The 26,650-nt window shown below is 43.3% G+C and overlaps 1 protein-coding gene across 4 annotated transcripts in view; it reads left to right on the forward strand.

Annotated features, from left to right (window-relative positions):
• NUP214 (nucleoporin 214) overlaps positions 1 to 26,650 on the forward strand; it is a 40,609-nt gene that overhangs the window by 9,385 nt on the left and 4,574 nt on the right. The window contains exons 12-34 of one of the 4 annotated variants that reach the window (XM_048965796.1): positions 404 to 540; positions 664 to 851; positions 2,223 to 2,398; positions 3,004 to 3,095; positions 3,686 to 3,775; positions 4,118 to 4,267; positions 4,493 to 4,651; positions 6,433 to 6,536; positions 7,074 to 7,256; positions 7,725 to 7,810; positions 7,893 to 7,976; positions 8,314 to 8,559; positions 9,263 to 9,424; positions 10,689 to 10,797; positions 13,502 to 13,577; positions 14,236 to 14,344; positions 14,874 to 14,976; positions 16,655 to 16,728; positions 18,309 to 20,042; positions 21,441 to 21,511; positions 22,016 to 22,172; positions 24,370 to 24,519; positions 26,046 to 26,217. In XM_048965796.1, the coding sequence (XP_048821753.1) occupies positions 404 to 540; positions 664 to 851; positions 2,223 to 2,398; positions 3,004 to 3,095; positions 3,686 to 3,775; positions 4,118 to 4,267; positions 4,493 to 4,651; positions 6,433 to 6,536; positions 7,074 to 7,256; positions 7,725 to 7,810; positions 7,893 to 7,976; positions 8,314 to 8,559; positions 9,263 to 9,424; positions 10,689 to 10,797; positions 13,502 to 13,577; positions 14,236 to 14,344; positions 14,874 to 14,976; positions 16,655 to 16,728; positions 18,309 to 20,042; positions 21,441 to 21,511; positions 22,016 to 22,172; positions 24,370 to 24,519; positions 26,046 to 26,217 (4,612 nt within the window). Of the gene's footprint in view, positions 1 to 403; positions 852 to 2,222; positions 2,399 to 3,003; positions 3,096 to 3,685; positions 3,776 to 4,117; positions 4,268 to 4,492; positions 4,652 to 6,432; positions 6,537 to 7,073; positions 7,257 to 7,724; positions 7,811 to 7,892; positions 7,977 to 8,313; positions 8,560 to 9,262; positions 9,425 to 10,688; positions 10,798 to 13,501; positions 13,578 to 14,235; positions 14,345 to 14,873; positions 14,977 to 16,654; positions 16,729 to 18,308; positions 20,043 to 21,440; positions 21,512 to 22,015; positions 22,173 to 24,369; positions 24,520 to 26,045; positions 26,218 to 26,650 lie in introns of all 4 variants that reach the window. The other 3 variants (XM_048965793.1, XM_048965794.1, XM_048965795.1) reach the window with 3 other exon arrangements.

Genomic DNA, 26,650 nt, shown 5'->3' on the forward strand with positions numbered 1-26,650 from the left:
TCCTGCATTTGCTTCTCGTTCTCCAAACAGAATGCATCTGTTTGGCAACCTGCCTCTCTGCAGTGCTGGCTGTCTTTTGTGCTGACAGCCTTTTTTATGTGAGATGGCAGGAACATCATCAAAAGCAATGGAGAAATGTGAAACCTCTTCACTGGGAATTCCAGGCAATATTAACCTAGTTAGATGCAAGTAAACTGCAGTATTGATCACAGCTTGGGCTTTGTGCACTAATGTGCTGGAGGTGAGGACTAGAAGCCCTCTTTCCTCCTCACTTGTCTTCACTGTACTGTCTGCCTAGTGAGTGAGGTTGTACCTAACTGTTCCATGAAATAGTATTTGGCCTTGCAGTACCTTCTGCCATTAGTGCAACCAAATGAGACTCTACCTATTTCTGTTTCTGCAGGTAGCACTGTCTCGGCTCCGACCACTCCACCAACTTCTTTAAAGCCTGATGCAGTACCAGCTGTTTCTCCTGCCCCAAGTCAACCTTCTGCAGGCGATGGAGCAGCTGCATTTTCCTTTATTCCTTCAAATGCAAAGGTGCCTGGCTCTACAGACAGTGAACTTCCACTTTACCCCTTTGCCACTGATACCTCCAAGGAAGTCCTGGCTCCAAGTCTGACAGGAGCAGCAACATTCTCTTTCTCCTCTGCTTCTCCTAAGGCATCCATAACACCTGCTCCTTCTGTGGGCACCACTGCAGCCACAGCCACCTCCTTCTCCTTTGGATCCATGAACTTGAAACCATCTGCAGAAAGTTCACCTGGGCTGCCACACTCCACAGCTCCTGCTGCACAGAAGTCCTCTTTTGCCCCTTCGGCTTCTTCAGTTAAAGTGAATCTCAATGAGAAGTAAGTATAAAGATGCTGCAGTGCAGTGGCTGGGTAGTTGTTAAAACAGTCCAGGTGCGGACAATGTGTGGTGGTTCTGGAACATCACACAATGGTTTTTGGCTTTCTGCCCTGACAGCTGTTCTCCATACTCCCAAAAAAGCTTTGAGGAGGCTCCTCTTATCTAAGACTGTCTTGGCTGTGAGAAGCCTCAGCGCTTCTCATGCTAGAGATGATGTTCATGGGCAGATTGTTAGTTGGGGAAGATGCCAGAGTCCTAGCTTTCTCATGTCTTTAGTTTGTTGGCATGATATGAAACAATAATTCCATGCTGTGGTTTGAGATAAGTCGTGTTAAAGACTCTTGGGAAACACTGGGACTTGAAAACTTTTGTAGCTGTTTTAGTGTAGTGGTGGTAGCACAAGTTTCTTTCACTGTGAAGGTTTCTTATCTCCAACCTAAAGAGTAATTTGCAGAGCTGGAGGAGGCTATATCCATAGGTGATAAATTTCTTTTCCACTGTGTTGGATGGAGGAGATGCCATTACAACATGGTTTTTAACTGGATGCTTGATCCACCCTAAGTGGACATAGGGTCTGAAATCTTCAAAGCCTGTTCGTGCTGAGCCATTCATGGCAGCTGAAGGAGAGCTGGTACTGTTTATGAACTAGGCCAAATAGATTTGAATGATGCATGTTCTTGGATTTCATGTACTCATTCTTCCCTCCAACTCCTGAGGCTAGCTCCCATTTTCAGAAGGAGAGATTTGAAACAGAGCTGTGTTAATTGGAGTTGCTTTCCATGGAGAGCAATTTTTGCATAAATGTTTTTTAGGAATTTTCTGACCATTCAAATGATTATTTTGTAATTAGAATAATCTTTGCCACACTGAGATCTGTTGGTGGCTCTTAGGGCTTTTTAAATTTCATATTTTGTGTATAAAGCAAATGATATGCTTGTGAATTGGCTGAATATTCAACTTTGCTGCCTTGAGGGCCCAAGTTTGAAGATGAATGGAAGTTCATATTTTCTTGCAGAGTTTCTCTTTGAGCTTTGTTGTAAGGCTGGTACTGAGGAGTGGCTCAGATTTGCTATAGTTGGTGCTTTTGTGCAAAATGAAAAGGTACATTTTGAAACAGGGTAGGACTGTCATTTGGTTTTTCTTCTCTGGGGGTCTATGGTAGCAGACTTTATGGTTCCAGATAGTCCAAAATATCCCTGATGGTATCTTTCCACCATTTCCAAAAGCTACACGTGAAATTTTGGGTCTGGAGCTTAAGTCATTGCTGATTCCAGAGGTTGGTTGTTTGTTAGAGCTTAATGGTTTCTTTTAGATGGAGTGAAGCAGCTTGGAGCAGTTCAGAACTCAAACCGCTCTGCTTTCTTCTGCAGGTTCACTGCTGTAGACACCTCATCTCCGGCTACCAGCAGCTGTCCTACCAGTTCCACCATGTTTTCATTCTCAACCACTTCAAAAACTGTTTCTGGAGGTCCTCTGAGTCAGCCCATGACTCTCTCAGCCTCTCCCACCACACCACTGAAGACTTCAACCCCGGCACCTGCTGCAAGTAGGTTGCACCACTGATGCGTAACGGTTGCTTTGACTCCTGCAGCAGTTGTCCTGATCTGCACACTGTAATGCTGTCGTGGACTTAATATTGAAAGTGTGAAGTTTTTCCACTTCTGTCGTTTGTTCCTCACAAAAACAACTTTCTGCATTGAAATAATATGTTCAGTTTTTTTAAACTTATCCAGAAGTTCTGATGCTTTCAGTGCTCTCTGACACTGCTATGATTACAGAGTATTTCTGGGCAGTCATGCACATCTTGACTCTGTTTTGCAAATGGAGTGTCCAGAGTTCAAGATGTTGAGAAGTGAGCTTAAATTAGATGATGTTCATTTGTTAACAGAATAATATTCCTCCTCTGAAATGATTGTGTGACTGGGGGTCTTGGGATCCTTCAGGGATGGAATGGTAATGGAGAGTAGGGCTGTTGCTATTAACAGAGAAATTGAAGGCAATAAAACTGCACCTAAAGATGTTTTCTTTTTTTTCAGAGGTGCCCATTGCTGTTGGATTTGACATTGGTGATTGTAGTTGTCTAATCACAACCTGTTTTCTCATGCTCAGTATAGATTAATAAATTACTGTTCCTCTGTTCTTAAATTCCAGTGGCGCGTCCTGCTCAAAACGTGCCTGCAGCTTCTTTACTCCAGAAGACAGCCAAAATCACCCCTTCTGCAGCAAAACCAGGCTCTACTCCGGTAATGAGAACTTGAGTGGATTCTTAGTGGGTGAATGCTTTCATAGCCCTTGAATTGCTTTGAGTTCCTTAGACTAATTGAATAACCTTAGGTCAAAGAACTGGCTCGCTTTAGACATGACATAAATAAAAATTGCAAGTCAGTGGGACCACAGCTGTGTTCCATGCATGACTTTTGAAAAACAAAACTTCACAGTATATTGCCATGATCAGAGTTGTAGAAACTGATTCTTACTGTTGTTATGGAAACGAGCAATTAACAGCTCTTCCAGCCAATCAGCTGCCAAGAGTTGCTTTGATGATATCTTGAGACCCCAATTCTAGATAACAAAATCAAAATGTAATACAGAGCAGCTCATAAAGGTTTCCTTTGCTTTCACAAAGCTTTAGCCACCTGTCTGCAGTACTATTTTGAACATGCATGTGCCTTTATATTAGGATGGAACAAATGGTTATGATGATGGCAGCTGTCTTCCCAGTGACCAGTGTCTGGAGTTCTAACAGCAGCCTTTTTAATATTCAAAGCTCCCTCCTGCTAGTACTGCCTACTTAATATTGTGTGTGGGGTTGTTTGTTTGTTTATTTCTCCAGGGCAAATCAGCACTCTCCAGCACTGCTTTAGACAAACCTGCCCACCAGTGGAAGGATTCAGACCCTGTCATAGCAGGAATCAGAGAGGAGGTGAGGTTTGTTTTTTTTTTTTTTGAAGCAATTTTCTTTATTTTAGAAGCTGAAGCTTTTATTTTCAACTTGCAAGCATTTTGATGATGTCTTTCAGTAGTTCAGGAACCAGAATGGAAGATTTTCAGAAGGTGATAATGCTGTTTGTTTGTCTTGTTCAGTCATCTTTAATTTCAATCCCTGTGCTGGAAAAGTTGGGTATTCTTTCCTATTACTTTGCAAGAAGAATTTCTTGGTTTGATTGTGAAGTGAGACGTGTTGGAGGTTTTGTAGAAACATCTGTGACTTTTGTTCCAGACCGTGCTGTTGGTTTGTGGCTGCATTTACTTCTTTACTTTGCAGATTGCGCATTTTCAAAAGGAAATGGAGGAGCTGAAGGCCAGGACTTCCAAAGCCTGTTTCCAAGTGGGAACTCCAGAGGAAATGAAAATGTTGCGAACTGAGTCAGATGATCTCCACACCTTCCTCTTGGAAATTAAAGAAACAACCGAGGTGAGAAGTGTGACTGAGTATCTTCAAGCTGTTTAACGCCTCAGAAATGACTGTTGTCACCTGATGTTTCCACTTAACCTGCTAGGTTGAACAGATGTAGATTGAACCTCTTAAGCATGCAACATATGCATTTGCTCTTTGAGATGAACATTTGCAGAAGCTTTAGTCTAAGATGGCAGTGGAAAAATGTTGCTTATACCCTTATCCCATCTGTTCTATTTGCAGTCACTGCATGGAGATATTAGTACTCTGAAAACAACCTTGCTGGAAGGATTTGCAGGGGTAGAAGAGGCCAGAGAGCAGAATGAGCGGAATCGTAGCTTGGGGTATTTGCACTTACTTTATAAGAAACCTTTGGATCCCAAGAGTGAAGCTCAACTTCAGGTATGAAGCATGAGTAACCAGCTTAAAATCTACAGCTTTAAATATGATAAGTGGGACTTGTGTGTGCAGGTTGCCAGTGGTTTTGTTCTGCCCTCAGTATTGGCTGCTTCCATGCAGTGTGGTGTAAGTGTGATTAGTTTTGTTTCCCCAAGTTTGCACTGCATGCAGTTAGCAGTGATGAGTCAAAATTTCTGCACTCTTTGTTACAGTTCTGGTGATGAGAATGCCAGTTAACCCTAAGAAAAATAGAGTGAATGTGCCCTGCAAATATACACTTTTGTGCACTGATAAATTCCTCTCAAGAGGTTTGACTGGCAGGCTGAAGGCATAACTGAGTGTCATCTTTGTTGCAATGGCTATCAAGAACGTGAATTCAGACAGTGCTAGGAGGAATCAGCTGATCCAGAGTAACTTTTTTAGGTCTCATCTCTAATTTTCACCTGGATTGGTGGATTGATTCACAGTTTGAATTTTATGCCTTCTTTGATGTATTTCTCTGTGACAAGGTTACACTTGTGACTTCAGAGAGATGATAACCTTGAAATGCATATTTCACTGATGCTGAAAGGATCACAAGAGTGGGAGAGAAGTGGATTGGTGTGTAAGAGAGAGCCTTCAGAAAGTTGACCTGGAAGTTTGCTAGAAGGGCAGCTTTACTGAGTTAGTTTTTGTTCAGTTTGCATCACCCTTGTTCACCTGGATGAACACTTGGTTGGCTTCTCATACTAGTTTTTAATGAAGCTTTAAAAAAAAACCCAAACAACCCAGAGGCTTTTGTGATGTCCAGGCATATTGATTGGCTGCTCAGCACTGACACTGTGTCAACACATAATGCTTGTAATTGGAAGAGAGGAAATGAGCATCTTGTTATGTGTAACACAGAGCTTGCGGTAGTGCTGGGTTTGGTTTCAGGTTGGCTTTGATACGTTACAATTTCATGCTGTATCTTGAAAACCTTTGCAGTGGAATCCTTGCCAAACAACGTTACTTGGCTGGTTCATCACTGTGCTTCAGTGAACGTTCTCTTGAGATGAGCTGAAACGAAATGCGGTTTTCGTTTCCATTTTATGAAATGCAAATTAAAGAGGTGTTCATGCTGAGGCAGGTTGGAGGGATGACAGCTATGAGACAGAAAGCTGGTTTTGGTTAGGAGCAGGTCTTGCAGCGAGAGGTATCTGACTGCATTATGCCTGTTTTGCAACCGTGTGGTTGTGGAGAAATCACTTAATGCTTTGTGCCTTGTTTTTTTTCACTTCCAACCTATAAAAATCAAGTTAATTCTTTTCATTAACATGGGAGCTGCAAGTGTTCATGAATGCTTTTGTGAATCGTGGTCTGTGAATGCTGATATTCCAGAGCCATGGGAAGAGCCTGAAAGGATTCCATCACCTGTAACTGTTAGACATCTCAGCTTTGTGAAGTGGAAGCAAATGACTCATCTTCTGGAAATGAAGCTTGAAATAAGATTTGTTTTGTACGATGCCTGATGTTTGTACCACCTTTTCTGAAAAGGCCTGGCAGTGTTTTGCAGACCTTACAGAAAGTCTTATTTACAGTTCAGAGCTAGGATAAAATGGCCAGGCAAACCCTGTGCATACTGCACAGATTAATAACTAGAATTTCTGCGTTGCATTCTATCTAACTGGTCAAATTTTCTGGGCAAAAAAATATGGGTAGGTGTCAGATGGCTTGGACTGACTGAACCCAAAGGATCTTCAGCTTCTTTTACTGAAACAGAGGGTTCTGAAGTCAATTAAAATCTGATTTATTTTGCATGGCAGGAAATTCGACGCTTGCACCAGTACGTCAAGTTTGCTGTTCAGGATGTGAATGATGTTTTGGATTTGGAATGGGATCGGCACCTGGAACAGGAGAGGAAGCAGAAGTGAGTAACAACCTGGAATACAGAACTGTGAGGATCTTATCAGTGACTCAGTCACTGCCCCTCATCAATAGACAAAACCCTTTTTCTGTTTAACAGTACGGTCTTTTTTTGTGGGGTTTATGAATGAAGTTCAACTAAGACATGTGAGAGGAGAACTGTAGGTTCACATTACTTGGCTGTGGAACTTTGTTACATGCTTGCTACATCCCCTTGCCTGGCAAAATAGTGCTTATAATAGGAAAACCTGTACAACAAGCTGTGTAGGGACTAAATGCATCCATTGGTGGGACCTAATGAAACCTTCATAATAAATGAAATATATTCTAGTACATGAGCTAAGCAAATAAATGTACTGCATGCCCAGAGGAGGAATGTGCATTTGAGACGAACAGAATTGCCTTTGTGTTTAAATCAGTGTGTGTTTGATGGAGTAGAACTAGCAGGAACCACCAAACCACTGTTGTTATATGTATGCCTGCTTGTGGACAGGTATGTTAGAACCGTTTTGATCCGTGTTTCTTGGTCTGATGTCTTAAGGCGTCTGATTGTTCCTGAAAGAGAGACTCTGTTTAACACCCTTGCTAATAACCGGGAAATAATCAATCAGCAGAAGAAGAGGCTAAATCAGTTGGTGAACAGCCTACAGCAGCTCCGACTGTATAATCAGACATCTCAGTGGAGTGTTCCCAGTGATACATCTTCTTTTAGCAGTGCTCAGAGGTATGTGAAATGCAGGTTTCTGAGTGGTGTTGCCACTGTTTTCTTGCTCCCAGCAGTGTATAAGTGTGTGTCCTCCAAGGAATGATGTTTTGTGGTGTGGTGTGTGAGAGCAGTACATCCTAGAAATAACACAAAATTATGCCCAGGTAATACAGAAGCTCACTGTATTTCTGTGATGCACTGTTTGATGCTTGTCACAAATTTCCCTTGAAAGTTATACTTTTATAATAGCATAATCAGGATATTTGAACCTCTGGGCAGAGGTACTGCTGTTTCTGTCTGAATTCAGGGGAAGAAGTGAATGACCCTTAGAAATTTCCAAAGTAAATCGAGATACATACATATAAGTAGCACAGTATCTAGAGGAGCCAGCTGTTCTTCCAGATAAGTTAGTAGTTCTAGTGATTCATTTTGGCCTCATTTTGTTCTTCACTTGGTTGATTTATGTTTAATTGTTCTGCATGTCAGTTTTGATAGTGACCTTGAAAGCCTGCGCAGTGCCTTGATGAAAACTACCTTGGAATCACGTGCCAAACCCCCGCCTAAAGTACCTGGTAATGTATTCTTTCTTCCTGGTATTCATGTATAAACGTTAATACTTTGGTATAGATTTAATAACTCTCTTCTGTTTTCCAGCTAAATTATCCCCTGTGAAGCTGACACAATTGAGGAATTTTCTAGCCAAGAGGAAGACTCCACCAGTTAGGTCTACAGCTCCAGGTAAAGCTTTAGCTATGTTAAAAGTCCAGAACGCTTTGTAGGAGGATGAGTTACCTCCTGTGGGAACCAATGCTGAAATGAGCTTAGGGCAGCTTCTCACAGCCTCTGCCCTTTCTTAACCCTTACTGCTCCCTCATGTACCCTCAGTAAGAATTTACTTCAGTTACAATCTTACCGAAAGTTGTGTTTCTTGGCAGTTCAGAAGTCATATCCTAGCAGTGTAGGATTAAAGCAAGCCAGGAGGAGGGCATCCTAAAATAGGATGGATGTCTTAGCTGTTAGGCTGGATGGTTCTCTCACCTTAGCATACAGTTGTCTTTTGTTTCTGTTGTTGTAGCAAGTTTGTCCCGATCTGCCTTCCTGTCCACAAGATATTATGAAGACTTGGACGAAGTTAGTTCAACATCCTCAGTTTCACAGTCCCTGGAGAATGAGGATCTGCAGGCAGCAGACCAGGAAGAGGAGGCTGCTCCCATCCAAGTCCCTCGTCATGCCCCTGTGGCCCGCACTCCATCTGTCCAGCCTGGTTTGGTGGCTCAGCCTCCATCCTTTGGGAAACAGCACCCCTCCTTAGGTACTCTATGTGAGTTGTTTTGCACTGTTTCTGCTGTTCTGCGTGTCTTCCTGTCAGGGTCTTTAACCACTGTATCAATTGCCCATGCTTCAAATCCTGGAGAAATGAGACTGCAGCAAAGAGATTTACAATGCCAAGTTCCCGGAAGCAGCTAGCAGAGTGGCATTGTAATCTTGTCAACACACTAAAGTACCTAAATGCAGCAAAGGACCTTGACTTAGTGTCTGCATTTTGACAGCTTGTTACTTATAGATCATACGGGCCATAGGTGGCACTGTCTTCCTTTAGTAATTTGCCTTATTTCTTAAAATGCTGCCCCTCAAAAACAGAAGGCTGAAGTACTTCTGCAGTTGGTCAGTGTGCACAAGGTTAGGATTTCTGAGCCCAGAAACAGTAAGAACTACATTTGTGTATACTCAGATTTCCTTGTCTGCAGTCAGAGAACTTCAGCACCTTAAAATGAAAAATAAGCTGTCAGAAGAAGTGGCTGCAACAACAAACTGAAAGTCATCTGATGCACTGAAATGACAACTACTGCAATTTACATGCTGAATTCATTGAGTCACTCAAACTGACTGTGCTAGAAAAGTGTTGACTGTCTTATCAGATGGAAGCTGTGTAATCGTAGGAAATGTAGTTTGTGAAGGCTTTCGAGTTTTCCTGATTTGAAAAGATACAGTGAACTGTAATATTTTTTTTGTTTGCTGTTTAGTGCCTACATCTTCGAACAGAATCATCCCACAAGGGGCAGACAGCACAATGCTTGCAACAAAGACTGTGAAACATGGGGCCCCTGCTCCCACCGTCACTGTTCCAGCACCACAGGCAGCTGCTGCGGCAGCTCTGCGGAGGCAGATGGCCACCCAGTCCTCAGGTAAAAGGATGGCTGATTGCTCGAGTCACCCTCCAGCATTTGAATGTGAATTTCACAGAATCACAGAATCACCCGGGTTGGAAGGGACCCCAAGGATCATGTAGTTCCAACCCCCCTGCCTAGCAGGGCCACCAAACATACGCATTCAGATCAGGTTGCCCAGGACCCCGTCCAACCTGGCCTTAAACACGTCCAAGGACGGGGCATCCACAACCTCCCTGGGCAGCCCGTTCCAGGGCCTAACCACTCTCCTAGTAAAGAACTTCCCCCTAACATCCAACCTAAATCTTCCCTCCTTCAACTTAAAACCATTTCCCCTAGTCCTGCTGTTGTCAGCCCTTTTGAAGAGTTTACTCCCCTCCTGGGTGTAGGTTCCCTTCAGGTATTGATAGGCTGCAATGAGGTCACCCCGCAGCCTTCTCTTCTCCAGGCTGAACAAGCCCAACTCCCTCAGCCTGTCCTCATAGGGGAGGTGCTCCAGCCCCCTGATCATCTTAGTCGCCCTCCTCTGGACCCTTTCCAAAATCTCAATGTCTTTCTTGTACTGAGGGCTCCACACCTGGACACAGTACTCCAGATGGGGCCTCACAAGAGCCGAGTAGAGAGGGACAATCACCTCCCTGTCCCTGCTGGCCACCCCTCTCCTGATGGAGCCCAGGATCCCATTTGCCTTTCGAGCTGCCAGAGCGCACTGCTGGCTCATATTCAGTCTCTCGTCCATCAGGACCCCCAGGTCCTTCTCTGCCGAGCTGCTCTCAAGGACCACTCCTCCCAGCCTGTACAGGTGCCTGGGGTTCTTCCGGCCCAAATGCAAAACCCTGCACTTTGCCGTGTTGAACCTCATCAGGTTCACCCGAGCCCACAGGGTTCACAGGGATTCAGCACTCTTAAAGGAAAGGACTGTTGCAGTGCAACACGTCTCTGTGTGTTGTGCTTCTGAGCTATCCAGCGGTCTTTGTCTTCCTTTTTCCTGTAAGCTGCTGGTATAAGATGCCTGAGAAACTCCCACATCACCTTTCTTTGTACCCTGTGTGATCTGTGCGGTGGCAGGAAAACCAATGACTTGGGAGACCCTGGCACAGGTGAAGAATTGATTTGTTGGTGTCCTTTGTGAAGGCTGAGATGGCCAACCATCTGGGCCAGATGTGCCACATACCTTCTAGAAATTTACATAGATTTCTTCTGGACTTACTCAGAGACACCATATTGACTGCAGTGTTTATTATGGGGAAGGGATTTACCACATTTCTTATTTTTCTTAAAGCTGTGAGTACCTCCTTGACTGAATCAACTCTGAAGAATGTTCCCCAGGTGGTGAATGTACGAGAACTCAAGACTGGTGCGTTGACTCCAGCTGTCTCTACAGTAATAGGGTGAGTGGGGTCTCCCTGTTTTCATGGTAGCCTTCACCAGTGCTTGCAGTAGGGCACATCTGCCAGAGTAGAGCAGTAGTCTGACTTAATGTGAAGTGGTGATTGTTTAGAAATGAGTCTTGAGTTTGTGGAATGAATGGAAAAAGTATTTTCTTTCCAGATCAGGACAAGCTGTTAGTAAATCCCCGAATGAACAAACAGGACCAATATCACCATCCTCCATTTATCTGTGAGATGTGTCTTAATTCATTCTCTCCTGCAGAAATCTAGTGGGTTTATTGTGAACATTTAGATCTGAGATTTCCAGTCACTAATACTGAATAATGACTGAAGGGCTGGGTGTTGATCACTGTGAAAGAGTACAGAGCTGTAAAGCTGTCATCCTCATAGGGAAACTTATCAAGGTTGGCTTCTGGTATTTAACCTTGAATTTAAAATTTCTTCTGAGTTAGCTGTAACTCTTGGCTTTCCTACTCTCTGCTGCCTAGAGACAACAACCAGCTCAGCTCATTCCAGAGATTTCTGTCTTATCACCAGGCTCTGTCACCAGCTGCAGAACTAGTCCCTTTCCCTCTGTTGGTAATGACCTTGAAACTGTATTTGCTTGATGTTCCTACAAATGCTTAAGACCAAGATAATGCGTGGTCATTTCTGGGGTGGGGAGGGAAAGGCATTACTGAAAGGTCTGGACAAAGTTGAGGTTACTGCATTTGTCATGGTGCCAAGGCATTAAAAACAGGACGAATCACCATGTACACCTCATTGTAAGTCCTCATGGAGCTGTGTATTCTTTATCCAGATAACTGTGGACAACACGTGCAGCTCTTGAGACAATTTCTGTTACATTATTTCTGATTTTCATACTTGTGTGTGTACTCTTCATTGTCCAAGAAGGAAGTGAAGTACCTTTGGTGTAGCTTTTCAAAAAGGGAGCAGTCTTACGCTGATGGAGCTCAGCTTCATTGAAAGCTAACACAGGAATTCTTCTGCATTTTAAGTGGGGAAGAAGTTTGGGAGCTTTTTACTGATGTATTTTCTTCTAAGTGTGGTAAAACCACCAGCTCTGCTTGGGAAATTCTGCCAAAAGCAGCATTGACTGGAAAGAGTTCTTCACCTGCTGTAAGTGGGTTGTCTGTAAAATGGATTTAAGGAGATCTCCCATCTTCATCAAATCAGTAATAAAAACTGCAGAGAGTGCTGGCAATGCATAGACCAAGACACAAGTTAGTGATGCATATCTGAGATTGGTGTTCACTTGGGCTGTAGATGAAGACACATTTTATTTTGAAATACTTCTAGATTGGCAGGATAGAGCACCAGCTGGCTTGTTGTCTTGAAGGCTTTTTACAGTCTTATTTTGGAGTCATAAAACACTAACAATTCTACCTGACTGAGCCTGCCATTCAGATTGAGCACTAAAATAAAGAGCATTCACTGAGCAAAAGTGAGCTGGTTGTCACCAGCTGTGCAGTGCCCTGTGTCTAGGTGTGGTGGTGGTGGTTCCAGCCCAGTTATTCGTATTTAGTTTTCAGATTGAAATCAAAACCAGCCTTTTCATTGTCAGAGGATCTCAGGATCGAGTTGGCTTGTGACCTTTCTTGGAAAAAGGGCCCGCCGTATCTTGAGTATCACAGACTTTGCATTTCCTTCTTTGTCCAGGGTTTGTGTGAACCTGATGTACGTTGTTGCATGAGTGTGTCCCTGCCTTTGGCTTATCTAGGAGGAAGGTTCTGTGAGCAGCATGCAGCTGATCAGTGCATGTTGGGAGTGCTCATGCTTTTAACTTCTAATGCTCAGATTCTCTTGCTGTCTCGAGTTTGCAGCACTGGCCCCTTCTGTACTACAGAGATTGCTTACTGTGTTAGGGAATACCTGGCCTATGTTGAGATGGAAAGACTCCACTAGGGTAAGAGACTTAAGAGGATGCAATTAAGTGTTGAATTCGTTATGCTGCTGATGGCTTCTGGCACTAACCATTAAAGCTGGTGAGCCTCTTACTTGAGATGCTAAAACTAGATGCCCGTTCTCAAGCTATAGTGATTAGGTGTATTTATGGCTCACAGCACATGGGATGCTTCACCTTGGAAGTAGCTGTCATTCTGCAGTAGTTGTCTGTAGGCTCTATGTGCAGTTTATTTCATGGTCAAAATTCCAAATCTATTTTGGAGAATATAGGTTAGCCTTATCACACTTGTTGTCATAACTTCATTAATTCTTATGTTACGCTTCAAAGACATGGAACACCCTTTTTTTTTTTTAATTATTTCTGTAGCTTTGGCTCCTAGCTCAGCATTTCTGAGGGTTGCATGTACTTACATGGTCTTGTCTGAGCTCTGCACTATAAAGGAAGCTTTTTACTTTTGTTATCCACCAGGCATAAAATTGTAATCCCCTTACCTGCTGATATTTTCTCCAGCTCCTTGTAAAGTAGAAAAGCTTGACTCTCTTTGGAGACAAGAGTGTGTGAAGAAGACTGGATCATTTAAGTCTAGAGCTTTAAACACATTTGCAGGCTTCCTTTGTTAAATGTGGATGATTCATTTAAGAGGTTTATTCCCTAATCAGATTTGTTCATTTGGAGTTGTGCTTGGAATCTTTAATAACGGAGGTTATTCAAGTCTTTTGGAAGCTGTGCATTCCAAGGGACAAGCAAATCTACTTTCAGACTTGTCATTCATTTAATGTTTTAATAATTCTTTTTCAGGTCATCAGTTCCTCACTCTGCAGCCCAGGCAGTCCACCAAGTTCTGGCAACTGTTGCTACAAATCAGGCTAAGCAGGTATCTTGATACAGAACTTTCCCTGTGGTGTACCATGCCCAGACGTGTTAAATACAGTTCAGGGTTTAGTTGTTGGTGTGCAGGTCATCTGTATCTTTCACAGCTTGCCCCGTATTCTTGGCAGGCTGTTTATTTTATCTGTGTCCTAGATTTATTTTTATGTCTTGTTTTTCTCACTATTGAAGACCCTTGTGGCTTTCCAGTGGCTACGGTCTTGCAGCAGTAAGGGTTGCAGCTAACAACAAAGGAAATGGAGTTGGGTAAATACACTCAAATCTCACCAAAATGAAGTGCTGGTTAGTCAAGGCAAGGAGTTGTTTCCCTATCCTGTGTCTTACTGAAAACATTTCTTATTGGTGGGCAAGCTGCTAAGTGTTGTGATGGCACGTTGGAAAACCATGCAATGGTCTCTTTCTGCTGGAGTCAGTGAGCTGTTGCACATGGAGGTTTGCTGGCCTCTGCAAGAGAGTTGTTGAAAGAGTTGAATTAAGCAGTGTTTAAATGTCAAGATATAGAGGGCCCAAAATTGAAATGCTGCCAAGTACTTTGATCACCTTCCTCTGATTTGTTATGCTTGACTCTTGTAACATCAGACCAAGATCAGGACTTCTGTCAGTGTGTAGACTGCGTTGACTTAAAGCATCTTTGTGTTTTTTAGACACCCCAAACGAGCTCACTTAAAGGACAGGCTGCACCTTCTTCTGTATCTACATCTTGTCCTGCGGCATCTGCACCTGGTCCCACATCATCTGGCAACAAAATCTCAGGTAATCTCAGGTGGTGGAGACAGAAATAAGGCCTTGGGTGTCGCTTGTCAGGGTGACAGTTTAGAGAATGAAGACCCTGAGGAAAAGAGATCTGCCTCCACTGAGAGGCTGCTGTGTCCTTCTGAAGGCAGGAATTTGAACAGATGAAGTACAGAGGAGCAGGAGTGCAGCGTTGCGTACAACTCTGTATTCTCTGTGTGCCTACATCTAGGATGTAGTGATTCCTCTTTCAGAGTGGACTCATGTGTAACCTGTAGCAGCAAGCTTTGAAATAGCATCTAAAGATGGTGACACCTGTCTTTAATAATCAGATATGTTGTTGCCCTCCATCTTTGAAATAATTCACATACTCTATGATGATGTAACAGCAGCAGGAATGTTTCTATGCACAAATATCAGACTAATTCAACTAGCAAAAAATCCTGAAAAAAAACTGTTGGCTGTGCCCACAAACTCTTCTGTTGTTTTTTGGTAGTTGGATGATGTGAGCTGTCTTCTTTTTTGTAATGCTTCTTTGTATAACTTACAGGACAAGGGACAGCAAAAACTGCTACAGCTGTGACCTCTACAGTGACATCAGGACCAGCAACATCTGCACAGCCTAACAAGGCTTTCTCATTTTCTTCTGTGGGGTCTGTATGAAGTTCAACATTTCTGTTTGATGTATGAATATGTATTTGATGTTTGTATGAATGTATCATCTGTTACAGCATTACCTACAAGCTGCAGAGTACTATAAAATGACAGCATGGATAGTTTTAAACTCTGCTCTTATTTAGGGAAAAAAAGAGCAGTCACAAGAAAATCATCCCTGGTATGTTGCACAGGGAGAAATCTTTACATGTGAGAATGAATTTTGATTTTCCAACAGCAAGTGAAGAAATTGAACTTTGGAAGCTTCCAAATCCAGAGAAAAATGGGGAATAACCTGAATATGATCATTTTGAACATCCTTCTGGAGATTGATTCCAAAGAGAGTAGTCCAGTGTTTTCTAACCTGGATGTGCCTATGCAGGTTTCCAATGCCAGTAGAAGTTTGAGATACAGAAGTGCAGGAATTTCCAGTTAGGACTTGAAATCTGTGCTGATGGTCAAACCTGCTGAATTACTTTTTTATTTTGAAGCAACAGAACAAATTCCATGCTGTGACTCGAAAAGTTCTCTGTGAAAGTGATGAAAGAATCACCATGCCATCTGGTGGTTTCTGTCATGTAACAATGCAAAGCAAGGCACAGAGTATGAACATCTAGTGATTCTGAAACCTCTCTGATGGAGTGTTTTTCAGGGATGGAAAAAATATTTATTTGCTCATGTTCTATCTTTGAGGAAGAAGAGTTGGCTCCTCACAAATAATTGTTTGAATTTCTCCATATTTAAATATCTGGTATTGAAGTGAGTTTCTCTTTATGAAGCTGGTAACTCTTAAGTATTTCAGAATGCACTCATACTTTCAAACAACTGTTTTCATTCAGTCTTAAACATTTCTTTGTTGGTTGTCAAGTGGATGTTATCTAAATGCCTTGCAGTACTCTTCAAAAGGCTAAAATAGTCTTCTTGAAACACTGAAATTCGGATTCAAAAAGCAAACAAGCCCTGCCTTTGTCCCAGGCTGCAGTGCTTCAGTCTATAAACCATGTGCTAAATACAGCACTGTTGTCTGTGATGTCTTAGTTATGCAGCCTGACTACTACATCAGCAGCTGGTCCTTGAGAATCAGAGGACAAGGCAGTGAGAAAGCTTAAAAAGCCTCAGGGGATGAAGGTCTCTGGAGCACCCCATTGCTCATTTTGAAAGATCACAGCATTCTTGCAAGACACAATTTTTTAGTGTTCAGCAATCAGAAACTTTAATTTCTGTCTTGCTGTGAATGATCTCCTTTTCAAGGGGTGGCAGTGTCCAGTTATTCCCTTCTGTACGTGCCTCTCTTACCATTCTGATCTTTTAATTTTCAATAAGCTCTGCTACAGCCTCTGCTGGTGCTGGTCTCCCATGAGTTATAATGGTTTGGTGCATTGGGTTTGGCTGCTGAGCTGAACGGAGAAGAAACATACAGCAGAAATGAAAGAATATGAGAGGATGAGGGACAGTTGGAAGGGTTTTGAGTTTTGACTCTTATCAGCCCTCCTAGAAAACTAGGAGAAACAAGTGTCTAGTTGAAGAGACTGTTCTTGTGCACATATGCCTGTGTGTCTGACCTAATACAGGCTTGCACAGGAAATCTGAGTCTCAAGGTTGTGTTAATCACGGGGTTGGAAATTTCAGTGCTTTGAGCTCAAAGTCATTCTTTCCCTTTCTCTTCTTTCCTCCTAGGTCTGGGTTTAATTTTGGTGTTGTCACGTCAGCTGCTTCGTCACCGACACTGCCCAGCCTCGCTGCCTCACAAGGTTGGCTTGGAAGAGTGTGCAAAATGCATCTGTCCTCTGCTAAGAGAATGCTTACTCTTCCTAATTCATGTGGTTCTTGTTTTATGTTGCCCTTCTATTATTAAAATTGCAGTAGCTGCGATAACATTGTATACGTATGCTGGATTATGTGCTGTAGTGCAGGAGAATCTAGGCCACCTGCATCTCAATTAAGAGGAAACAAAATATTTGCTACCATACCAAGGGGTTCTAGCTTATGAGAAGGGTAACATATCTGCAGTCATTTCCTCTGTTGTTAATCTGTAGATTTTTAAGTTGCCGAAGTAGTCTGGCATAGGAAGCTGGCATTATGTGAATATTTAATAGTAAGGGAGGAAGGGAGTAAAAGAAGCAGCTTTGTGTTGCTTATAAAGCTAACTTGACAATGTGGATGTATAGGCTGCCTTTCCATTTCATAGGTGCATCATATTCACCTGGTCTGGGAAGAGGGATCTGAAGCATGTGCTTTGTGATTGTCTTGAACTTAACTGACTTTGGTTTTGGCCTTGAAAAAGAGTTGCATGCTCAGAAGTCTCCATCCTCCTCTCTGTCCCTTCCTCCATTATCAGTGGCTCTGATACAAGATAACACCTCTTAGCTTATGTCCTTAAATTATCACAGCCGCAGAAATGCTACCAATGCTCTGTTGACCTTAACCAGAAACAACTAACTTGCTTTAAGTAAATAGCACGGATTAAAGGAGGAGTGGGAGGTGCTGGAAACAGAATTGTAAAGCACAGCCTTAGCAAGGGCAGTTACCTTGCGTTGCTCCAAGGAATGGCAGCACTTTTGCCTGTTAGGTGATAATGGAAGAAGAACAAAAGGAACTTCAGTGTTCCAGGAGGAAATAAAAGATGCATTTTTCAGTGTCAGTATTATAATTATTAGTATAGGGTAAAAAACAAAGATGATGCCTTAGTTGTGCAAAGAATCTTTTGCTTACTTGATCCTCGTGTAGATTCCCATACCTTGTCCAAACTGATTAACAGTCTAAACAACAACTCATTATCATATAATCAGAGTTTCAGTGATGTTCTGAAATGAAATGACAGTTCACCAAAGTTGGCTCGGCCCCCCTTAAAACTTCAGCAGTTTCACACAGTTGGGGCTGCTTTGCAGTTATGTTTAAGAGCTTTTCTCTAGTATTTCAAAGCTGACAACATCTGCATAAAAACAGCATTCAGTGTTCTATAAATGGTTGAATCTGTACAGAAAGATTTGATTCTGGAGAAGGTTTTTCAAGTGCCAGAAAATATGACTGGAGCTCTGTTCTGACCATTGGTTTACAGCGAAAAAAATGGTTAGTTGGAAGCTGAGGCATATGTATGTGACAGTGTTTGCCACTGTAAACCTGTCCATAAAGGCTTCAGAAAGTGTCACTGTTGTGATACCCCGAATGTACGTGGGAGAAGCAGTTTTCTGATGGTTAGGAGGCTTTACAGATTTTAGGCAAAAGCACTCTCTTGCAATCTGCGTAGCGCTAAATCATGCTATTGTTGTTTAAGAAAAATAGAGCTTAGCATATTATAACTCAATTTGTAACTTCTGTCTTCCATTTACAGCCCCTGCCAAGGAGTCCACTCAACCTGATTCATTTTCGCTTGCTGGGGGTTCCAAATTTGGAGCAGTCCCTGAGAGCTCCTTTGCTTTTGGCTCCCTCAAGCCAGCAAGTGCTTCAGGAGCCGTAGTAGCAAATAGCTCTTCAGCAGATGGCACTCAGTCAAACAAACCTGCTGCAACAACGTCTTCTGCTCCCTCCGCAGCCTCTGGCAAGTTAGACATCCCTCCAGCTAAGCCAGGGGACAACTTGTTTCTGAGCAACCTATCTGGAGAAACTCTGGGGAGCTTCTCAGGACTGCGTGTTGGTCAAGCAGATGATAATGCCAAAACCGCCACTAAAACACCATCCACCAGTGCTGCAGGAGCACAGTCAACTAAAACATCTACATCACCTTCTGGGTTTGTCTTTGGTCCCCCCCTGGTACTAGGAAAAGCTGGAGAAGCTACTTCGCCATCAGTCACGTCAGCTGGCACTGCACCCACCTCCATCAGCACCAGTGCCACAGGCGGTATCTTCGGCAATGTTCAGATAACCGCAGGGTCTCCTGGGGTATTTAATCTTGGAGGCTCAAGTGGAAACAAACTCAACTTTTCATTCGGTATTCAGCAAGCAAGCAGCATGAGCGCATCCACTTCTGCCCCTTCTGCTGTTCCCACTTCAACATCTCTCTCGTTTGGGAATTTCTTGAGTTCATCACAAAATGCTGCCCCAGCTGCAACTTCTAATAAGGGTGGAGGAGATGCCAAACTGCTGTCTGCTTCAGAAAAAACTGAAAACGAAGCACCTGAGTCTTCACCTACAACAACACAGGCTCCACAGCCACAGATACAGCTTTCGGAGCCCATGAAAGAGCCCCCTGTGTCTCAGACAGCAGCTGGGGACACCGTGGGCTCCAGTACTGCATCAGTAGCACCTCCCCCTGATGCCATTGCTACTCCTGCTTCCATAAGTGAGCTGAAGGCACCGGTGCCTCCTGCTGCCTCAGCCTCTGTCCCACAGGATCAGAGCATCTCAGTGACAGCCTCTGCAACAACCATTGCCTCTCCTGCAGAAGCAACAAGCACACCGGCTGCTGCTGCTGATGTTCCTACTTGCGTTCAGAGTCCAGCTGTTGGTGCCTCAGTGTTTGTCCCCACCTCTGCAGGCTCCTCAGTGTTCTCTCAGCCTCCAAATTCCAGCTCTTCTGGCTCAGCATTTAGCCAGCCTGCTAGTGATACGACTGGCACTCCTTCCACACCACCTGTTTTTGGCCAACTGCCGGCAGGTACCACAGCATCAGCTCCATTTGGACAACCCACCACTGCCACCGTGACCACACCGACTGCCAGCACAGGGTTTGGTACTTCTGCCTTTGGGACCACCACAACCGGGGGCTTTGGTCAGCCAGCCTTTGGCCAAGCACCGACCTTTGGGCAGCCAGCGAGCAGTTCTTCAAGTGGTTTTACCTTCAACCAGTCTGGATTTGGGACAGTGCCTGCCTTTGGCCAGCCAGCAGCTTCCACTGCAGCCTCAAGCAGTGGCAATGTGTTTGGAGCATCTTCTAGTGCCAACAGTGCAAGCTCCTTCTCCTTCGGACAGCCATCTGCCAGCACTGGGGGTGGGATGTTCGGACAGAGCAGCACTCTGGTGTTTGGGCAAAGCAGCAGTTTTGGGCAAGGGGGATCTGTCTTTGGTAACACTGCTGCTGTTACCACTACTACATCATCTGCTGGGTTCAGCTTCTGCCAAGCCTCAGGTAAGAGCAAACTGCAGAGACATGCAGTATTCTAGCAGTGCCTATCACTGGGAAAAGTCAGGCTGCTTTGAGTGCTTTTCTTTCCCTCTAGCCCTTCATTTTTTTTTTCAATTAGTAAGAATAAGATCTGCAGTGCATGAGGAGGGGAAGTTAATGTTGGAGACCAGAGAAGCTTTTGCTCAGCCTTGATCTCCATTGAACACCACTGAATGTAGGCTTTGCAATCGTGCATTCATCTCAACTCCCAAGTCTGCCTTGGCTTTATTTTGAACTACATGGTGTGCTGTCTGTTGCATAAGAATGGGGTGGGATTCAGCACACCTGGGAGATCTCAAACTATCCCACTGTGAATTGTTACGCTGAAGTACCAAGGTAGCTCTGAGGCTATAAGCAGGGGACTGAATGCAGATGCAGCGTTTCATTCTGCACTGTGCCCATGCTGCAGTGGCTGTACAGCTGGGTCTGCTGTTATATCATGATCTGTCATGGCAAAAAATGTGTTAAGCCCTCAAAATTACGGGTTAGTGAGGAACTAATCTGTGAAATCCACTTTTGTGTTTGGAAGCATCCCAAATTAAATAGAGCAGTAACATGACCATCGGCTACCTGTCTATACAATTAAATTGGACACTTGCCCAGACCAGACCTTCTTTGTCAATCTCCTGTTGTTGTTCACATTGCTGCAGTATATTGGGATTTTTTTCCACAGCTTTGCCTGTCTAATCTTCAGAGAGCTTCCAGGGAAAAGAGAAACATACATAGTAATATTAGAAAGCATGTATTTCCAAGGAGGAAAACCTAATTAGGCTCATTTAATTAAAAATGATGGCACTGTAGGCAAAACTTCTTGTTCATTTTAACTACAGTAACAGAGAATAGTTAAACTGGAGGAAATGAACTTGAGAAAGGTGTTCCTAATTTTAGAAGCTGCAAGTTTTATTACAAAATGCACATTGAAGTGAACTGGGAAATGGAATGGGGAGTTCTTTTTTTTTTAATCAAAATGTTTCATAATCTATAAAAGGAATCTTTAGGTAACAAAGCACAGATCCTCTCTACACAGGGGAAATCAAAATGTACAGTGCACTTGTCCATGACTTGCAGCATTATTATAGCAACGTTAAAAAAAATTCAGTTCTCTCATATTGGCAGCAACAATCCCATAAGTCAAAAGGCCTTTTGTTTATTGGCTTTCAAATACATTGTCAATTGAATTTATTATTTGTTGGCACGTTTCAAACTTTACCAACCTAGATACGTTTGGTAACATCATTTGTATCCTGGTGTTTTGGCACAGGAGATCTGTCCTTCCCTGTTCTGGACTAGTATTGCCTCCCTGGTTTGTCTTCTATCCTAGAAACAGTTCTTGTGATGAATTTTCCTTTCTTTTCTTGGCAGGTTTTGGTTCCAGCAACACGGGTTCTGTGTTTGGGCAAGCAGCAAATACTGGAGGCATTGTCTTTGGGCAGGCAAGTATTTATTGCATTTGCAGAAATAAGGGAATGTTACATACAGTGGATTTGTTCAGGGTGCTCTACCTGCTTCTAGTAGCAAAGGGGGAATTTGATGTGGTCAGTAGAAGTTGTCCCAGGCTCTACTGAAGATACTTGCTAATGTAGGAGGCACCAAAACTGCATCTGCATGTTTTCCAAGGAGTGTGCAGAAACAAGCATGTAATCATGGGGGAGATAAGGTAGGGATGGAGTATAAGCCTGCCTTTATTCCCTGCCAAGTGGAAAGTGGAGTTTTCTTTTTTAGTCACTTGGGCAACATGGAGCATTTTTCAAAGGCATACTTTGTTCTGTAGATGAGATGTGAGACTTAAGTCAGATTTCATTGTGCTGTGTGTTTGAAGAGTCTGCTCACTGGTTCTTCAGCACTTGGTACCTCAGAGAGCTGGGAAAGTCACCCCTGGGGGCATGAGCTGCTTTGACTTTGTTTAAATCCCCATTCTTGCCCTTCTTGTGTCCTAGCAGTCGTCCTCTTCCACTGGAGGCCTGTTTGGATCTGGAAGCGGTGGGAGAGGTGGAGGCTTCTTCACTGGTTTGGGAGGAAAGCCAAGTCAGGATGCAGCCAATAAGAATCCTTTTGGTTCCTCCAGTGGAGGATTTGGATCGGCAGCTTCCCAGAGTAAGTGAAGAAAACAAGAATACAAAATGTGCTCTGATTCCCATCTGCTTTGTGATCCCATCTGCTTTTCTGCTGTTCTTTGTCTCTGAGTAAATTCTCTGTTGACATGAAAGGCTTGTAGGGGTAACAGAGGCAGACAGGTTGTGTGATGTGTTCTTCTGTAGTTTTCCTTCTAGGTTTATGGAAAATAAGTAGGGCAGCAATTGCAACAAACAAGCAAAGGGGAGAAATACAAAGGATATTTATGTTCTTCATGGAATTCTGTAACCAAAGTGCTTTTTAAAATCAAATACTCTAAATTCTTGTCACTGAACGTCTGCTTCCAACTTAGTTGAAGTTAGGAAGCTTTTCCTTGCACTCTAAAAAAAGTCACTGCATCTCATACGTAAGTGAAACCAAGTCAATGCATGTGATGGACAGCAGTTTCTTCAGCTTTCTGTCCTTGACATGAGTGTCTTTTTGCAGCATATATAACATATTTGATCAAAACTTGCTGCATGGATAAGCTCTCAGTTATTGCTTAGGATATACCTTTTTTTTTTAGTTGTATATTTGTAGTTAAGAAAAATAAATACACTCAGTAATCGTTTTGGGGATGCAGTCCCTTTTGGTAAGGAAGCAGAGCTGTAGAGTTCCTTTTGTCAGTTCTTATCCAGATTTGGTAAGCAGGGCAGGTTCCTTCCAGGTGTCTGCCCAACTTCTGTGCTGCTCATAGAGGAATTGCCTTAAAGTTCTCTTTAGGAGAAGGAACTCAGTGCTTGGCTTTCCTTTTGTGCTGGTTGCCAGCTAGCAGGCATCGCTTCACATGGGTGTTGTAGCTGAATTGATGTGCATGTGAAGTGCCAAACCAGCCCTCCCATGTGTTGCTTCTTGCCCAGCCAAGCAACCTCACAAAAGATGGCAGGGGAGGTATTGAGAGTACAGCAAGGTATCCCCAGGTTCCTTTGCAAGAAGGACTTTAAGGGGTCTATTAGGAATCCTTTCTTAGAAGCTCTAAACAATTAACTGTTAATGCAAGGATCGATCGCTGCCCACTAATGTAAAGATCTATTTTTATTGCCAGGCTTGGATTAAAAGCACATTAGTCTTGAGATTACCAGGCTCATGGGTCTTGGTAATACTCTAAGATTTGTGCTGAGGTGTATCTGTGCTGTTCTGTGCTGTAGCAATTAGTTTGAGGCTCACTCTTGCCTTCTGTTCACAGCTTTTGCAGGTCTACTTTCCTTATCTGTATCTGTGTGCCACAGAAGCTGCTGATAACTATTTCTTAGCTGTGGCTTTTGTTTCAGAGAGACTGCCCAGCTTTTTTATTTCGTCACTTGCGAGATGGATTTGACAGAAGGGGAAAGCAGGAGGGGTGGAGCCCAGCAGCTAGGAAGCACGAAGTGGGGAAGCAGTGGCTAAGGTGTGAAAGTAGAGGAACAAAGGAAAGCTGTAGAATTAGCCATGTGGCTGAAAGTAGCATCTAAAGCATTGTGAGAGCAAATCTGTTTCTTTTACTGCCTCTTTAATGAGCCACTGAGATTAATGGTTGAGGTCAGTCTTCAATCCTTGTTAACTTAGTCCTCCTTTATTGCAGTATTGGGTTTTGTGATGAAATAAAATGCATGGTTCAGCAGGGAAAGGTTTCAGCTGTTCTCCCTTGGCCCACTAGATGCTCAGATTCTCTGTAGCCTCATGAAATACAAACAGCCTCTGTGAAGCTGGCAAAGTGTGGCTCCTGCTTTTAAGGCCCTGTAATTCTAACTGTCAAATAATTGTGTTAAGAAATACTGGCCATTGCCATAAGAACAGGGAGTCTGTAGTTGTGGTGAATGGATATTTGTGTTGTCAAGAAAAGACAATTGGGTTACTCTGATTTCTCACTGGAGTGACTGACTTCTACTGACTGCAGTGTGTCAGTGTCATCTGACAAATCATCTGTCACTGGGATGTGCTGGAAATCTCAATATCGTGACCCTACTATTATTCATTCAGACTGCAATAATAAAGTGCCCTTAGTGGTCCATGAGAGTGGCTTGGTAGAACTACAAACCCCTGAAGAGATGGAGAAAACAGCTTACCTCTGCAAGGTGCTCTTTCCTGTGCTTGAGGACTGGGGAAGTTGAAGGGGTTTCCTTTTCTCCCAACCCAGCAATGAGGTGTGGCACAGAATGTTGTGTGTTATGAGCTTCACAAGTAACCTTTATCTCCCCAGATTCTTCTAGCTTATTTGGGAACAGTGGAGCCAAGGCCTTTGGATTTGGCAACTCATCTTTTGGAGACCAGAAACCTACAGGCACTTTCAGCTCTGGCGGTGGCAGCGTGGCGTCTCAAGGCTTTGGGTTCTCTAGTCCGACCAAAGCAGGTACTTTGTTAACCCACTCTATGAGCACTCATGTTTGTGTCAGCTATTTGGTGGAGCATTCTGCTGGTTTTATGTCTGTACCAAGCCCAGGCTTTTGTTTATTTGTGCAGGAAATGTCTGTGGACAATTAATCAGTATGTATTACTAGCATTGCTTTTTAAGCTGTAGGTAGCAACCCCAGAGTATGTAACTGGTGGATCCAAGACAGAGATTTACAATCTTCTGTGCAGAAACTTCAAGTAAACTGCATTTTCAGTGGTTCATTCCAGAAATCCCCATTGTGGTTTAAAGGCAGGGAGCTGTGTGAATTAGTGCTGGTCTTACTTAGCATGCAATTTAAAATACAGGCTGTGGAATTGAACAGATTTTTCCTCTTGTAGTTGCTTCCTTGGAAAATTATATTCCAAACTTCAGTCTGGTTTTGTAACCCTTTTCGTTCCCATTTCTTCATGTGAGTGAATGCACAGGTTTCTACTTTGGGATAGCCTCCTCCATGGTGTGGATATCAGACATGCTTCAGCTCCCTCTCTTGGGAAATGAGCTGTTGGTTCTATTGATTGAATTAACTTAAATATAGAGAATTTCAGTCTTTTTTTATTATTATTTTGTTCTGCACTCACTACTTGCATGTTTAATTTTCTCCACTACTTGTTAACATTAATTGCAAAAGAAAGCATATCCCTAGCAAAGCTTCAGCCCCTCCAGTAAATACTCTAACTTCCTAGTCTAGGGGTAATGAGATAGCTGATCTATGTTTAAATAATTCAGGCCTAGAGTTTATTTTTTCCAGGCCTTTTGTGTTTACAGCCAAACAGTATCCATTACCTTGACATGGACTAGAATTTCACCCAGGGTATTAAAATGTGTGGTGCTATCCCAGTCCTCAGCCCTAGTCAAACAAAAGAGCAGGTGTCCTTCACATTCCACAGTCTCAATTAGAAACAGGCCAATAATACCAGTAGATGAACATAGAATAGTGTAGAAGTCTGTTCAGAGCTCCAGAAGGATCTTTTTCTTTTTTTATAACAATGAAAGCATCTCTGTTCCCTGTTGTATGTATGATTACTGAAACTTAGTTACTGTGCATGCTTGCTGTCTCAATTAAGATTCTGGTCTTTATACATAAAGCAGGTAGAGATCCTGCCTCACTGTGCAAGCATGAATGATGTGTTACCACCCTGGATTTATTACCAGCCCTGGAGGATGAGTTGATTTCATGTTTGCACGTTCAGGAGGCCCTGAGTGTGGTCTCCTGTGGGTAGTCTCCTAATTTGTCTAGTGTTTTTCACACGTATTCAGGCACTTTTCTTACTCACCTCTTTTGTACCGAATTATCCTGCTGTCTGGAAGCTTTGTAGCAGTGGGTTTTGTTTGTTTAGATGATGGACAAGATGAACGCTCCCTCGTAGAGATTGTCTACTTGGAAATGCAGTTTTCTTCTTTCTTTACTTCTTTCTTCACTGTTGTTTACTTTACATCCTTGTCCTTTTTTTTTTTCTTTCTTTTTTTGCCTCTGTTTTGCTCAGGTGGCTTCGGTGCTGCTCCAGTGTTCGGCAGCCCTCCCACTTTTGGGGGATCCCCTGGGTTTGGAGGGGTGCCAGCATTCGGTTCAGCCCCAACCTTTTCAAGCCCTCTGGGCTCGACGGGAGGCAAAGTGTTCGGCGAGGGCACGGCAGCAGCCAGCGCCGGAGGATTTGGGTAAGCCAACGTGGGGCCAGGGTTTGGGAAAGTAATCTCCTTGCATTACAGCTCCTCCTGTGCTTAGTTACCTCTCCAGCAGGGGAAGGGCTTTAATTGGCATAAAGCAAAAGCCTTTGCCCCGGAGGATGTAATGTCTGATGGGGAATGGGAGTGATCTTGCATGTAAGTGAAGGCAGGAGTGTTTTCTGTGTGCACGCTTGATGTGTTCAGTTGGAGACCTACAATTTATGCCAAGCAAGGAAAGTAACAAATACTGTCTGTGATGCTGAAGAGCCACCTTATCTACCTGTGAGATTTGGGCTAGGGATGCTCATGGGAATTCAGTCTGTTCTCTCATCTTTGGAGGGTGGGAGGAGGTACCTGGAACAGCCTGTGGTCCCAGTGTGAGTTGTTTATCTCACACTGATCATTTTTTTCTTTATCTCTTAAG

The sequence above is a fragment of the Lagopus muta genome, chromosome 19 (assembly GCF_023343835.1).
Source record: "Lagopus muta isolate bLagMut1 chromosome 19, bLagMut1 primary, whole genome shotgun sequence".
In the NCBI taxonomy this organism is placed as follows: Eukaryota; Metazoa; Chordata; class Aves; order Galliformes; family Phasianidae; genus Lagopus; species Lagopus muta.